The 13,750-nt window shown below is 33.2% G+C and overlaps 4 protein-coding genes across 4 annotated transcripts; 1 reads left to right on the forward strand and 3 right to left on the reverse strand.

The window, feature by feature from the left end:
* Positions 1-131: 131 nt before the first annotated feature.
* MONOS_6206 (putative centrosomal protein) lies at positions 132-1,417 on the forward strand (the record flags this gene model as incomplete). The annotated part of the gene is made up of 4 exons (XM_067876421.1): positions 132-175; positions 237-378; positions 464-728; positions 786-1,417. 4 exons carry the CDS (start codon positions 132-134, stop codon positions 1,415-1,417), a joined length of 1,083 nt encoding a protein of 360 aa, XP_067731024.1.
* Positions 1,418-1,511: 94 nt separating this feature from the next.
* MONOS_6205 (putative CoA binding domain containing protein) lies at positions 1,512-4,454 on the reverse strand. The gene is made up of 2 exons (XM_067876420.1): positions 4,381-4,454; positions 1,512-4,319 (listed from the first exon to the last, which is right to left on the reverse strand). Exons 1-2 carry the CDS (start codon positions 4,431-4,433, stop codon positions 1,784-1,786), a joined length of 2,589 nt encoding a protein of 862 aa, XP_067731025.1. The 5' UTR covers positions 4,434-4,454; the 3' UTR covers positions 1,512-1,783.
* A 1,005-nt stretch (positions 4,455-5,459) lies between these two features.
* Positions 5,460-6,390, reverse strand: MONOS_6204 (Transcription initiation factor TFIIE alpha subunit; the record flags this gene model as incomplete). The annotated part of the gene is made up of 2 exons (XM_067876419.1): positions 5,460-6,224; positions 6,281-6,390. 2 exons carry the CDS (start codon positions 6,388-6,390, stop codon positions 5,585-5,587), a joined length of 750 nt encoding a protein of 249 aa, XP_067731026.1. The 3' UTR covers positions 5,460-5,584.
* A 6,405-nt stretch (positions 6,391-12,795) lies between these two features.
* On the reverse strand, positions 12,796-13,739 carry MONOS_6203 (putative 40S ribosomal protein S17-1). Its single transcript, XM_067876418.1, has 3 exons — positions 13,712-13,739; positions 13,441-13,626; positions 12,796-13,326 (listed from the first exon to the last, which is right to left on the reverse strand). Exons 1-3 carry the CDS (start codon positions 13,712-13,714, stop codon positions 13,039-13,041), a joined length of 477 nt encoding a protein of 158 aa, XP_067731027.1. The 5' UTR covers positions 13,715-13,739; the 3' UTR covers positions 12,796-13,038.
* Between the last annotated feature and the right edge of the window lie 11 nt (positions 13,740-13,750).

Here is a 13,750-nt window from a genome sequence, read left to right on the forward strand (position 1 = left end):
AGAATTCATAAGAAAATAAAAAAGTCTGGAAATAGCGCGTGCTAAATGAAATTCAAACCATGTTGATTTTATTGTTGAATCCGATCAAAGTTCAACCATTATCTTAAATTAACTATTTCAAAAAATAAAAAATGGAGCGTTTTGTAACTTTAAAAAAACGTTTGGAGGCCATGAAGTGTGTATATAAGTATATTTTATATTAGATATTTTTAATTCGATTGTTAACCTCTTTTTAGGTTTTACGAGCCTCTTGGAATCGACTCAGTTCCACTGGTTGAAAGACTTGTTGGAGAATTATTACTTGCAACCGACACTGTAAATTCGTTGGAAGCTGAAGTTAAAAAGCTTAGACAAGAAAACAAGTCCCTGAACAGTGAGGTTTAAAATTTTTATTCAAATTTTAAAAATCGTTTTTTTATAATACATTTGATATGATTTTAACAACTTTTGTTGAACGCCTAAGTGTGACTATTTAGCACATGATAAAAGTCGTGTTGTAACAGAACTTAATGAACTTCACAAAAAGATGGTGGCACAAAGTGTTCAAGCCCATGCAAGAGAGAGACAAGGTGAACTTTCAATGGAACAAATGGCAGACAAAATAAAAGATACGCGCTTTCTCAATACTCAACTCACGCAAAGGCTGCATGAACGAGAGGAAGAGTTGGAAGATTTGAAAAAGAAATATGACGAACTTCTGGCTGATTCTTTGAAATCTGTGCAAACAAGTTTGTCTAATTTTTTCACATAAATATATATAAATAATAATTGCTTTTAACAATTAGGTGGTGGAAGATCAATTCCCCTTCGGCGTCTCACTTCAGCAAGAACTCCTCAACCAGTTGCTCCGAATGCAAATCGTGAAAGAGCAGTATCTGCCACTCCGAAATCTTCTCGTGCTTATTCATCGACTGAAAAAGCAGAAAGCGCAAGGGTCATGAAGGATATGGAAGAACAAGAACAAAACAGACGCTCGAAAGAACAATATAAGCGTGATTATTACTCTTCCCCGAGCACACATTCTCGAGGATCAGAGCATCATCATCGGCATCATTATCGCCATGGCATTCATGATGAATCCAATTATGAAGATGATCAGCCAACGTATCGCTCTTCGCAGTCATCATCGTCATATTGTTCGAGCTGCTATTCTTCTCCAACTACGTCATCGTATAGCTCATGCGATTCGTGTTCATATTGTGCTGCAAGAAGGCAGCATGATCCACGTCAAGATTATGAGAAGAGGGATGATGAAAGAGAAGAGGAGAGAAAGTGGAATCAAAGACGAGAAGAAGAGAAGAGAGGAAGGGGAAAACATTTCAATGAAAAATATGGAGATGATGAAGAAAAGATGTGGGAAAGAGAGAAAAGAGAGAAAGACCAAATGAGATCTCATTTCAATCCAGCTCGAACTTGAACGTTTTATTCATTTCAACTTTCCATGGTTTTGCTTTCATTTCAGTTTGTTTTCATTTTTTTTTTTTTTGATATCTGCTTGTGGGATTGTAGAATTCAAAAGCACTTCACATTTTTTGTAACAAAGAAAAAATGATTGTTTCAATGTTGATAAAAACTAATGTGAGAAACGTAACTAACATCAAAAAAACAAAAGCAATTGAGCCTCGGAACGAAGGCGAGACTGCAAATGCTTTATTCTCTTCTCTTTTAATAGAAAACACTTCTAACAGATTTATAAAAATTAAAGTGAATGCACCAAATTTTTGACAAGCTTCAAGTTCTGATTCTCTTAGAATGCTGCGAAATTAATATCTTTGCTTTTCATTTACAACACTTCTCCACGCATTGCAATGATGATCTTTCCAACAGCACGAGCAGCAGCGTCTGCACGGCGGAACACCGGAATGCCACGTGCAATAAGCTCAGAGGTGACATGGCGATACAAGTTGCCTGACTCAATCGACACAACAAACGGCTTCTCCTTTCCGAACTTTTCTTTCAACGCAACAATTCTATCAATAAAACCGCCAGGAGCATCGACATCTTCGGGGTGGCCTGGTCCTTTCTCTCTGACTTTGAACTGAATTGACTCTGGAACAGTTGCAAGCACTGCTGCATCACAGCCAGCGTCTGACAACATAATCTCGCAGAGGTCGCACCATCTATTCTCAGGTAGCATCGGAGTCACATCCAACACAGGCGAAATATCAATAACACCCTTCAGACCAGCACTGACAAATAACTCTTCTATCTTGGCGGAGGTTTCTGGAGACCATTGGGTAAGTGCAATAGACGATGGGTTGCCTCTAAAGAGATGGTCTGCCAAGCAGCACTTTTCATATCCTGCATTGCTCACCATCCCAACGCCTGCCGCCTTTGTCATCGGTCGTCGCAGAGCTGAGAATGAAGGCATCAGAGCACAGCACATCAAAATCTGTTCGTATTCCTCAAACGAATCGCACACAACAGCGCCTCGTCCAGCAGAGCGAATGAGGAACGAGAACATGTCATAATCACCAGCCATTGAGGCAGTGTGGCCTTTTGCAGCGTCTTTTCCCTGGGCTGTTCGGCCAGATTTGTACACAACCACAATAATGCTCAGTTCTGCTGCCATGTGCAGCAGCTTAATCAGGCGGCGCCCTTCTCCTTGATTGAAGCCTTCGATGTAGAGTCCAATTGCAGAGGCGCCATCATAGCGAGATTTTGCACTTCCATCGGGATGCTCTCTTGAATTCTTGATGTCCATGATAACATACTCCAGGAAGTCTGTCACGGACAAATCAAGCTGGTTTCCCACAGACACAGACATGCACGGATTAATAATGCCAACCAGATCAGACGAGCGAGAAATAAGCTGCGCTCCACTTTGAGAAATGATAACAACATTCTCTGCACCTAAATACGGCATCTTCTTTGCTTTTTCTTCAGCAGGTGCATCAAACACTGCATCAGGAACAAGACCACCTTCGCTTTCCTTCATCGTCAATACTCCAGAAGAGCTCTTGTACTGCGGAGTGAAAAGGGTATCGATGGATCCTTTGGATGTGAACCCGAGAGTATTCGGACCGCATATAACAGGTCGTTTCTCAGGTGTCATGTTGAGCGTGTTGAGTTTCTGCTCCATCTCGTGCTGGATTGCTCCTCCTGTCTCCGTCTCCGCAAACCCTGCTGTGACAATCAGCATCGACTCTGCTGCATGCATGTCAAATGATTCTTCGCAGAGCTTCTTTGCAGATCCTGCGCCAACAGCCACAATCAACAGATCAACTGGCTCTCCTCCTCTCTTCTCCAGCACTTCATTCATTGTCTTGTAGCATGTGCATCCTTCAACCACTTTCTCAGCTGGATGCAGAAGATATATCGATTCCAGTGGAATTGATCCGTTTTCTCTTGCCTTTCGTGCCATAATTGAACCAGGATTATCTCGACGCTTTCCCGAAGCTCCAGCAATCATAACAGATTTCGGATGAAGCATTTTCTCAATCTTGCCCAAAGGCTTGGGGATCATAGAAAGCGGAAGCGCTGCAATTTCTTCTGCTGATAAAGCGGCTTTTGAGCCACATTCACAGCATGCTGAAGGTGTAGTTGAAGATGAAGAGTTGCCGCTTCCATGTCTGAACGTCAATCTTTTAGCTCGGAGAACACCATCCAAAGCAATTAAATGTCCATCGTGAACAGTTGCTGGATTAACTTCAAGCTCTTCCAAACTGTATTTCGAATTTCGATTAAAAACAGAGAAATATGACGAAGCCCATTGAAGTTTTTTAAGTTGATTTATTAAAACATCCAATTCTAATCTCTTCTTTGTTCCACGTGCAACACCAGTCAAAATACGAACAAGTGGAAGATTTTCCAATAATTTACGATTTTCGTCCAAGTTCATATTTGATGGAAGAAATAGATTTGCACGATTCGGCTTCATTTGTTCTTTCAATTCCTCAACAAGGGTACCTCCAAATCCAAGTGCAATCATTGGACCAAAGTCATGATCTTGGAAAAGAGAAATCAGAATTTCGTCTCCAAGAGAACCTTTCATTGGGAGCATTTGAACAAATAATGTTCCTTTATACTTTTCAGGTGGAAAGCGGGATGTAAAATCATTCCATGCCTTATCAGCATCTGCTGGTGTAACATTAAACAATACACCTTTTGCTTCGGTTTTATGAGTCAGGCCATCAACAACAACTTTTGCAACAAACTTTTCAACTCCCTTTGGCAGCATTTCTCCAATCTTAGATGGATCTGTTCCAGCTGGTATAAAAATACGTGGAGGTGTTGGAAGTTCGAGGACTTCAAGGAAATCGTAAACTTCATATTCATCAAGTGCTTGATTTGGGCGCGAAACACATTTTTCAAGAATGCTTTTAAAAAATTCAAAAACGACTTTTCAACTTCTCTTAAATAAATCGTTATCAAATATACCTTTCAAGTTTCTCGATTTGCTCTGCTGGAATAATTGGTTGGACGAATTCCATCGTTTTACACTTTTTCCACCCATAGCTTTATCTTTGGATGTTAAATGTGAAGGGTTCGATCAAACCTTTTTATTTTAAAATTTTCGATGAATTGAACTTTTTCTTGAATAAAAAAACAAGGTTATGACCTTAAACCAGAAAATGGAACTATATGCCTATCTGCTGTTAGTTCAATGCTTTTTCAGAATGGAGTTCATTTTTTTGAATTATTCCAAGTTTTGGCTCAAAAGACGGATAATGGACAAGCTCAACAACAACCTTTGAAAATAAAAATTATTATGAGTCAAGCTCGTATTGATATCATATCATACTATTGTTATATTGCAACTCTTTTTCATTTTTCAATGTTAACTGTGATTCGGTTCAACGCGAAAGGATTGCAGATTCTGGTGAGCAATTTTTTGTTTTATTCTTAAACTTGATTTTGTTCTGTTTTTATGTTACGTATTCTTTGAAAGATGAAGAAGTTGTTACTCAACTTCTTGACGCTCTATTTTGTTCTGTAGTGGTGCAATCTCATGGAAATGCAAATAATTCGAAGTGACTTTTCGTGTTTTCGTTGCCTTCCAGTGAATTATGCATGAAATAACAAACTTTTTAGCAAAATCAAACACCTGTATTGATTTGCTTATTCAATATTTTGAAAACTGTTTTCTTTCAAAAAAATGAAAATATTGAGTTTTACATCAAATATTTATTTTTATTTGAATTGATGAAATGTATGTCTGTATCGTATTCTTTTGTTTGAAAATCTTGAGACCTATCCAACTTGTTATCACTTTTTTTAACAAAATAAGTCTGTAATTGTTGCAAAATAAATTTATATGTTTATGGAAGGTAATTTTGTGTCCAGCAATATATTATTCATTATGGAAATGGCAATTGTCTGGAATAAATGAGAAATAATGAAATGACAATAGAATTATTATTTGAATAACTTGGAACAACGCTTTCTGAATTTCTTTCATAAGGATATTTCAGTTTAACATTTTTTTAAAATAAAAATTGTAATTGTTAAGAATCTTCTTTTATGACATAATCAAAAGAATACTTTTAATTTTTAATTTAAAGATAACGTTAAAATTAAACAAAAAATGAATAAAAATGAAATATTTTGAATTTATTAATTAATACAATTTTTTCATGAAAGTTCATTTAGTTGGAGGAGCAAAAGGATCGTATGGCATTTGATCTTCTCCTTCTTGTTCAAGTTCTTTTGCAGCTTTTGCTAATTCATCAATTTCAATCAGGAGACGACTGATTGGTGCAAGTGCCTCGTTTAGTCGTTGAAGTGGATTAGTTGGTGATGAAGATGTTGAGCCATCGCTTCCGCTTGGAGGAGATACTGAAGAAGTTGTCAAAGGAGATGGGGTAGGTGTTGGAGATGGTGTAGATGATGGTGAAGTGATTGAAGGTTCTGATGCTTCAACTTCATTTAATTCAACATTGCAAAAACAACATAAGAAATCTTTTGTTTCTATGTCTACATGCCTTTGGGCAGCTAAAGCATCATATTTCCTACGGCATTTGGGGCAATAATACGGATAAACGCATGTATTATCCTTTTTGTCTGCAGATAAGCTCAAACGCATTGCTGTAATATGATATTTAACGCTATCAATAAAAAGTCTATAATCAATCCAATAAATGTTTCCAGTTCCAAGACCAGTTCCTCGTTCAGCAACATTTTCTTCACAACGAATAAGTTGATCAGATCGAAGTTGATTCAGGATTCTACTTGTCTGTTTAGGAGAAAAATGAAGCATGTCAACGAGTCTTTCCTCTCGTATTCTTAACAAAAATTAATTCATCAATATCAAGATTTTATAGAAACACAAAAATGTAACCTATTTGATCTTAAAAGAGCTTCCATCACCACTACATATTCCGAATCATAAAATGCTCTCATGACGGTTCGAACAAGATGAGTTACTCGTGGATCAGGTTGTTGTTCCATTTGAAATTACACAATAATTAAATTCATGTACCCATAATAAATTATGAAAAGAATCTATTTTCAGAATAAATGTTTGTCATTTTTCATTGCGATATTAATAACAAATTGTATTTTTTTCTTTGAATAACTGTTTTTCAAAATCACTAATTCTTTAATGAAATTATTTTGTAAATTCAGTTTTTTGAGGATTGAACAAAAATGAAATAAAGCGAAATTATTTTCATGGAAAAAAGCAAAACCAAAATAAGTTCTTTTTGAAGAAGACATTAATGTGAAAGAATGTGTTTACCATTGTCAATTTTAGTAATTATTTTTTGTTATCATAACTTTTTTCTCGATATTAATAAATAAAAGGTATTTTTTGTTAAAATAAATTGATATTATGGTGTGTGCATAAACCCTCACATATGCACAAACCCGCACTATTCTGTTCATTAAAAAGAAAAGTCACATTGGAATTGACTTCACATTTCAAATACAAAAAATTATCTAAAATTGATTTTAAATAATATATTTTCAAAATTTGTCGATTCTTTCATGGTTGGTTTTCCCATATCTTTATATAGTATCTTTAAAATATCGATTTCAATACTCAATTATCAAATTTCTAATATGGATGAAATGAAAAAAGAAAAGATAATCATCAACAAATCTCAACGCAATAGTTATTATTGTCAACAAAGAGCTGTAAGGATGAGATTAAAAGGAGAATTAGCTGGAATAAATGGAAGGCCAAGATACTTATCTACAGAAGAAGAAGAAAGGTTGGAAGAAATTTTTCTTTATTGGGATGATTCTGTAACTCAGCCAACAATTAAAGACATTCCGAAACTGGTTTGTTATAGATTATTTATTTTTTTCTGTTAATTAACTTTTTTCAGGCAAGGAGTTTCAGAATACAAATGTCTGAAAAGTCTGCAATTTACATAGAAATGCCAAGCATAAGATGGGTGTATGGTTTTCTTTCCATACATAAGCAATTGAAAACCATTCATTCCATTCGACTCGATCATGCTCGTCTTCGAGCTTCTTTAAAAAGCAATATTTTTTCGTTTTTGATTCACCCACGTTCAATGATGCAAAGAAAAAAATACCATCCTTCATTAATTTTTCAGTTGGATGAAACCAGCTGTCAATCTTCAGATAAAAGAGAAAACTTAAGAGTTGTATCGAATAAATGCTCATTCATTCCTTCATTAAGAATACCTCCTCTTCATCACCTCACACTTCTTTTGATTGTCAAGGCTGATGGATGTCATCTTCCGACGCATCTTCTATTTCCTTTTTAATATGAAAAAGAAATAAAGGAACAATGGAGTGATGAAAGTTTTATTTTGCACTCATCAAAAAAAGGTTGGATGACAAAGGAGTTATTTGAAGAAATAATGTTAACAAATATATTACCACATATTCAAAAGCAACGCAAAAATGTGATTAAAATGAATCGATATCTTCAAGAAAAGCAAGAACAAAAAACTGGAAATAGAAAAACTAACAAAGAACAAGAATTAGAACAGTCAAGGAAAACATTTATCAATGAAAGAATACAAAAGGAATTAACTTCAAATACAAAAGCGGAAAATTTTTCGGAACAATATCCATCACTGACTCAAGAATCACAGCAAATTATTTCGCGAAATGAAAAAAACTTAAAAGATGATGAATTATTTTCGGATTCCAATTTCACTGAAACGCACAAAATGTCAAGTCGCCAAGTTTATGATGGCGTTTCAACTCCGAAGTCTGAAGACCAAAAATCAACAATTACTTCAATTACAACTCAATGCGAATCCATTGAACATCAATTATTGAATTTGGACGTTTCATCTCAGCATTCTCAACACATTTTGCCTTCAAATGATCAACAAATTAATACAGATGGAACAACAAATGATTTATGCGAAGATTTTGTTTCTTCATTTCCAGAAGACAAGTTGAGTTCTTTTGGTATCTTGTTGAATGATGACAAATGGGAAGAATGCAATTGGTGGCAGTATACTGAATCTCAGATACATGAATCAATCTATGAAGAATCTTGTTCGTCAGAGAAAAATGACTTCAAGTTGAAAGAAGAATCCAATGATGTTCCACCAGCACTCATAATACTAGATGGTCATTCTTCAAGGCAGAATTAAAAACTGTGGCAACAATTTGCTTCAGAAAATGTTGATGTATTTGTGATTCCTGCCCACACATCTCACATTTTACAACCGCTTGATCTTGGACCAAACGCTATCCTTAAACACCATCTCAAAAAAGTCAGAAATGAGCCATCAATCAAAAGAATGAAAAAAGAATTCTTTCCTTTTGTTCGAGCCATAACAGATTGCGCTTAATATGCTCTTGCTCCAAAGATAATAAGACACGGGTTTTTTGAGGCTGGCATAACATCATTTTCGATCAAACATGTTCTCGACAAAACTCTTGATTCTTTACCACCTGAAGTGAAGCCTTCAAAAAGGACGAAACGCTGGTCGATTTCGGGCAAATGCATCACAACAAAGGAGTTTCTGAATGAATGGGAGTTTCATGAAAAAGAAAAGGAATCAAAAACGTTAGATAAAGAATTACAACAGCAAACAAACAACGAAGACAAAGTGGGAAGCGAAAAGCGTTCAGATTGTGAAAAGAGTGAGTATCTTTCAAATAAAGAAACTTCTGAAAATACATGTTTCGAAAAATGCAATACACAAACTCAAACAAAAATTATCAATGATGCACACCCTATGGAAGATGAAACAGAGCCTACAGATTCTCAAGAAGGGGAGGACAATGTGTTGGATGTGCCTTTGTTTCGACGTTCAAAAAACAAAAGAGTTCATTCCTTTGATCATTCGTCAAGTTGCTCTGATGAAAGCCTTTCCGAATTGAATAGTTCTGAAACGTCCTCATATTCCAGTCACGATTCTTTAGAACCAACTTCAAAAAAATCAAAATCAAATATCAGAAAAACGAAAATGAAAAAAAAGAGATATCGTGATGAAAGTGAGAAAGATTTTGATTAGTTATATAATGAAGAAGAAATAAGTGAAATGATCAGTCAAACAATGGACAGAGGCGACAAACCAAAATTGTACTCGACACGATCAATCAAAACCATGACGAATAAATATTCTGACCTGTACGTTGTATTTACTGACTCTGACGATGAAGAAGTCGAAAAAGAAATCAAATGAAAAAAACGAAAGAATTATTAATTAACGTTTTTTTAAAGAATATAAATTCAGTTTTTTTTTCACACATGAATTCTTCACAATTCCTTTTTTTTTTTTGAAAAATTATTACTTCAGAAAAATTGAAAATAACTTGACATTCGAAAATAAATGCTACAAGAACAATAAAAAATCATTACAAAGAATAGTCAAAACAATATAAAAGTATTTCACAAACCTTTTAACATGCGCTCAAACAGTCAACTGTCAAACGATAAAATTTCTTATTTGAGGACGGATAGTCTAAAAAGAAATCATAAAAGGACTATATTGAACATGACAAGTTGTAAAAATGAATGAGCGCTTTTGTTTCAAAAAATTTGAATATTTAAAATAAAATCAGACCTTTGATTCAATCTGCAACGTAAATGTGTTCGGTTTTTGTTTTTTGTTTTTATGAATCCGAATTTCCATAAAAGAAAAAGTATTCACTTTCTGTTTTTGAACGATTTTCCTTTTTTGTTCAAACAACACGTCATTATAGATTGAATTTTCTATTCGGTGGATCGAGAATAAATTTCAATGATTTCTAGCGGGACACGAGAGCAAATATAGAATAAATGAACACATTATTCAATAAAAAATTGATAAGATAATGGATAAATAAACAAACGTTTCTTTTTGATTATATTTATTACACAAATTGTCGAATAATTGTTTATATTATAAAGATTAATTGTGAAAAGCAATTTTAATTCATATTTGAATAAAGGCCTAAAATAATTAAACTCTCGAAATTAATATTTATTTTTAGGGATAAAAACCATTATCCGCTCTGAAACTTATCAAGAAAATGAAAACTGTTTGTTCTTTGTAATTTGATGTTATTCAAATTGAAACATATATTTTTTGAATCACTGTCACAATTATTTATTCGAGCATGTTTCAATTTTTCAATTAATTGTTCATCTTTTTTGATATAATTGTTTTTCAGTTTTAAGGAAATAAACTTTCGATTCAAGAATTCAGACGTGTAACTTTTGAATAAAAATAATGAAATTAACATTTTCGAAGTTCTAATATTCCTATTTGCAGATTCTCATTTTTTTTTGCATATTCACAAACAATTTATCATTTCATATGTTTTTCGAATTGAATAATACAATAAAAGACTGTGATAAACAAAATTTTGATTTTTGCAGGTTAAATGTCGATAATGAAAGAAAAAAAAAAAATTGAACGAGAACTTTTAACAAAAAACAAAAGATGATCCTTTTTGAACAGTAAATATTTTTAATGCTTTTGTTCTTTTCAAGAAATGAATCAACAACCAAATCAGATGCAATTTCGTAATAAGATATTCTCAAACTTTCATTTAAACCCGAGTGTGCGGGTTTATGCAATTGTGCGGGTTTTGCACATCACTATTAAACAATGAGAAATGTCTCATAATTGTTTCAAAATTTTAAATATTTGTGTCAAATAAAAAAATTTTGTCATGTCTGTCAATAATTGAAAATCCATGTCAGATTTGGTTTTTGTGAAAAAAATATTTTTTTATCTGATTATTTGGGATTTCTTAATATTAATTAATATTTGTTGATATATTCATTATATTTTATTCTTTTTACTTCGCTTTGTTTCAAAATTAAAATAAATAACACTTCCCTTCCAGATATTGACTCCATTGACAGTCACAGATACAACTGATGGAAGGAAGATCAAAAATTTTCAGTTTTTTTTTTGAAAAACGTATTTTTGTATTTCGTTCATTTGAATAAATAATAAATAATATTTGCATGTGAAATAATTGTTTCCATAATTGAGATTCTGACATAAAAATTATCTCTGGGTCATTCAGGAAACCAATTTTGAATGTAAACAGCCACAAAGAAACATATGACTCATTTTTTTTTAGAAAACTTCTTTTTGATTTGTTTTCTTATAAAATACTTCTTTCATATTTTCATTCATTTTTTTTTTGTTCTCTCTCACTTAAGTTCACTGCAATGGATATCAAAACAAAAATTATGCTATTATTTCCATTTTGGTGAAGTTAAGTGAGCGGGAACAGAAAATTGATGTAAATATTAAACTTATATTTCATTTGAAAATAAAACAAAAGGAATTATCCAAAAAAATAAAGATAAATATGTGATATTTTTTTCGAAAAGTCGCAAACGAACATTTTTTTTGAAAATAATGTTAATCTTCATATTTTGCTCAAATTTCTTTTCACATTCACATATCTTCACTTGAATGCATGAAATACAATTTTTCAATAATGGATTCCATATTAGTGGAGTTTGGTGCATGTTAAAAGAAATTTGAGCAAAATTTGAAAATTTTGATTTATTTGGAAATCAAACATTTGTGACTTTTCAAAAAGAATCACCCATTTGTTTATCCAATGTCCAACAGATCTGCCTCTGTATCAATTCGGTTAATATAAAAATATTTTCGTCCCGGAACAGAAATTCACTCTGATCAATGGAAAGCATATTCTTCTTTGAGTGAGAATGGATTCACACACAAGACCGTCAATCATTCCGAGCATTTTGTGGGTTTTTATTTTCACTTTTTATTGTCTTTTTTTCATGAAATGTTATTTCTCACTTTTTCAGATCCAATCACAGGCGCTTGCACAAATCATATTTGAGCATTGTGGGCTTCGCTTCGTAAGTTCATGCCTTCACATGGAGTAAGAATTAATAGAATGCAAGAATATATCTATTCATTTTTGTTTTTCAGAAATCGAAAAGTTGATTTTTCCATTTTTGTGTCGAATGTTATGAAATACAGTGATGAAGAATCCAAAGCTCTTAAGGATGAAGCTTTTGGGCCAGAAGAAGAGGAAGAAGAGGCTGAAGCTGAAATGCAACATGAAGAAGAATCTTCTGAATAAGATTATGAATTTGAAACAGATTTTTCATCAGATGGTGCTGAGGATGGAGCTGATACATCTGAATGGGAGGCTGATAAATAAATACCGATTTTTCCACATATCATTCTTCTTAAAATAGAAAAACATCGCACTCTCTTTAATTATTTCTTTGTTTTATAAAGATTTGTGAGGTGGTTTATAAGTACCATTTGCGGAATAAAAGCATGTTAAATCAGTCACAAATTTTCCACCTAAAAAAAAAAAAAAAAAAAAGATATTCTTTTCTTTTTTAACGCAATGAAAATATTTTCGTTTCAAAGATCATTTCTCTTCAATATATCACATTTTTCCTTTTAACAAATTTAAATTGTTAAAAATTGTATTTCTAGATATTTTGATTGAATAGCGGCTTCAGTACGTAAATTTGGTATAATCATATAAAAAAATGAGATCTATTTGTCATACAAACCGAAGTGTTATAAGAGTTATTTTTCAAAGGCGTGATTCAATTAATGATTTAATAAAAAATATCGACTTCATTCCACCGCATTTATGTTTTGGATGGGTTTTATATTCAAAAATACGATGTGGTCAACATCAATTTGAAACTACCTACTTACGTGCAGGTTTGTTTTGAGAAGGCTTGTTTTGTGCTGCTTTTGTTGTACGTTGTGCGTTATTTTTTGATGGAGCTGCTCCCTTCTTGCGTCTTAAATCAGTTACAGGCAAAGTGCGTACGACACCTGGAATGCGTCCCATTCCAATTTGGTGCAACATGTTCATGGTTGTCTTATCAACTTCAATGCCTTCGGTTTTCACCTCGGACACTTCTGGGCAATAGTTATCACGTTTTTCACGTTCCTCTTCTTGCATTTTCAATGAGATGCCATGAACTGGACCCTAAAACAATAATTATAAAAAGAACAAGTAATATGCAAAATGATATGGAAAAAACGAACATTTGAAGTTGTAATTTATTTTTAAGATGTTCAATCAAAGACGCATAATACATACTTTTTCAATTCTTGTCATGAGATGAGTAAGAAATCCAGCGATCTTATTACGAAGACGCTTTGATGAAATAATAGCAACTTGCTCGCATACGCGTTTGTTTACCTGAAAATCGTTGGTAAGGCGAGGATAATATTTCTCAATGATAACACGTGCAGCTTTCTTGACAGCCTTATTACGAACACGACCCTAAAATAAAAATATAAATAAATAAAGCAATATTGAAATATAATAAAAGTATATGCAAATGATAGTTTAACCGCAAAAAACAAACCATCTATAATTCAATGATCTTTTTCCATTCTTTATCTTT

This window comes from Monocercomonoides exilis (genome assembly GCF_001643675.1).
Source record: "Monocercomonoides exilis strain PA203 chromosome Unknown scaffold12-1864167, whole genome shotgun sequence".
Taxonomy (NCBI): Eukaryota; Preaxostyla; order Oxymonadida; family Polymastigidae; genus Monocercomonoides; species Monocercomonoides exilis.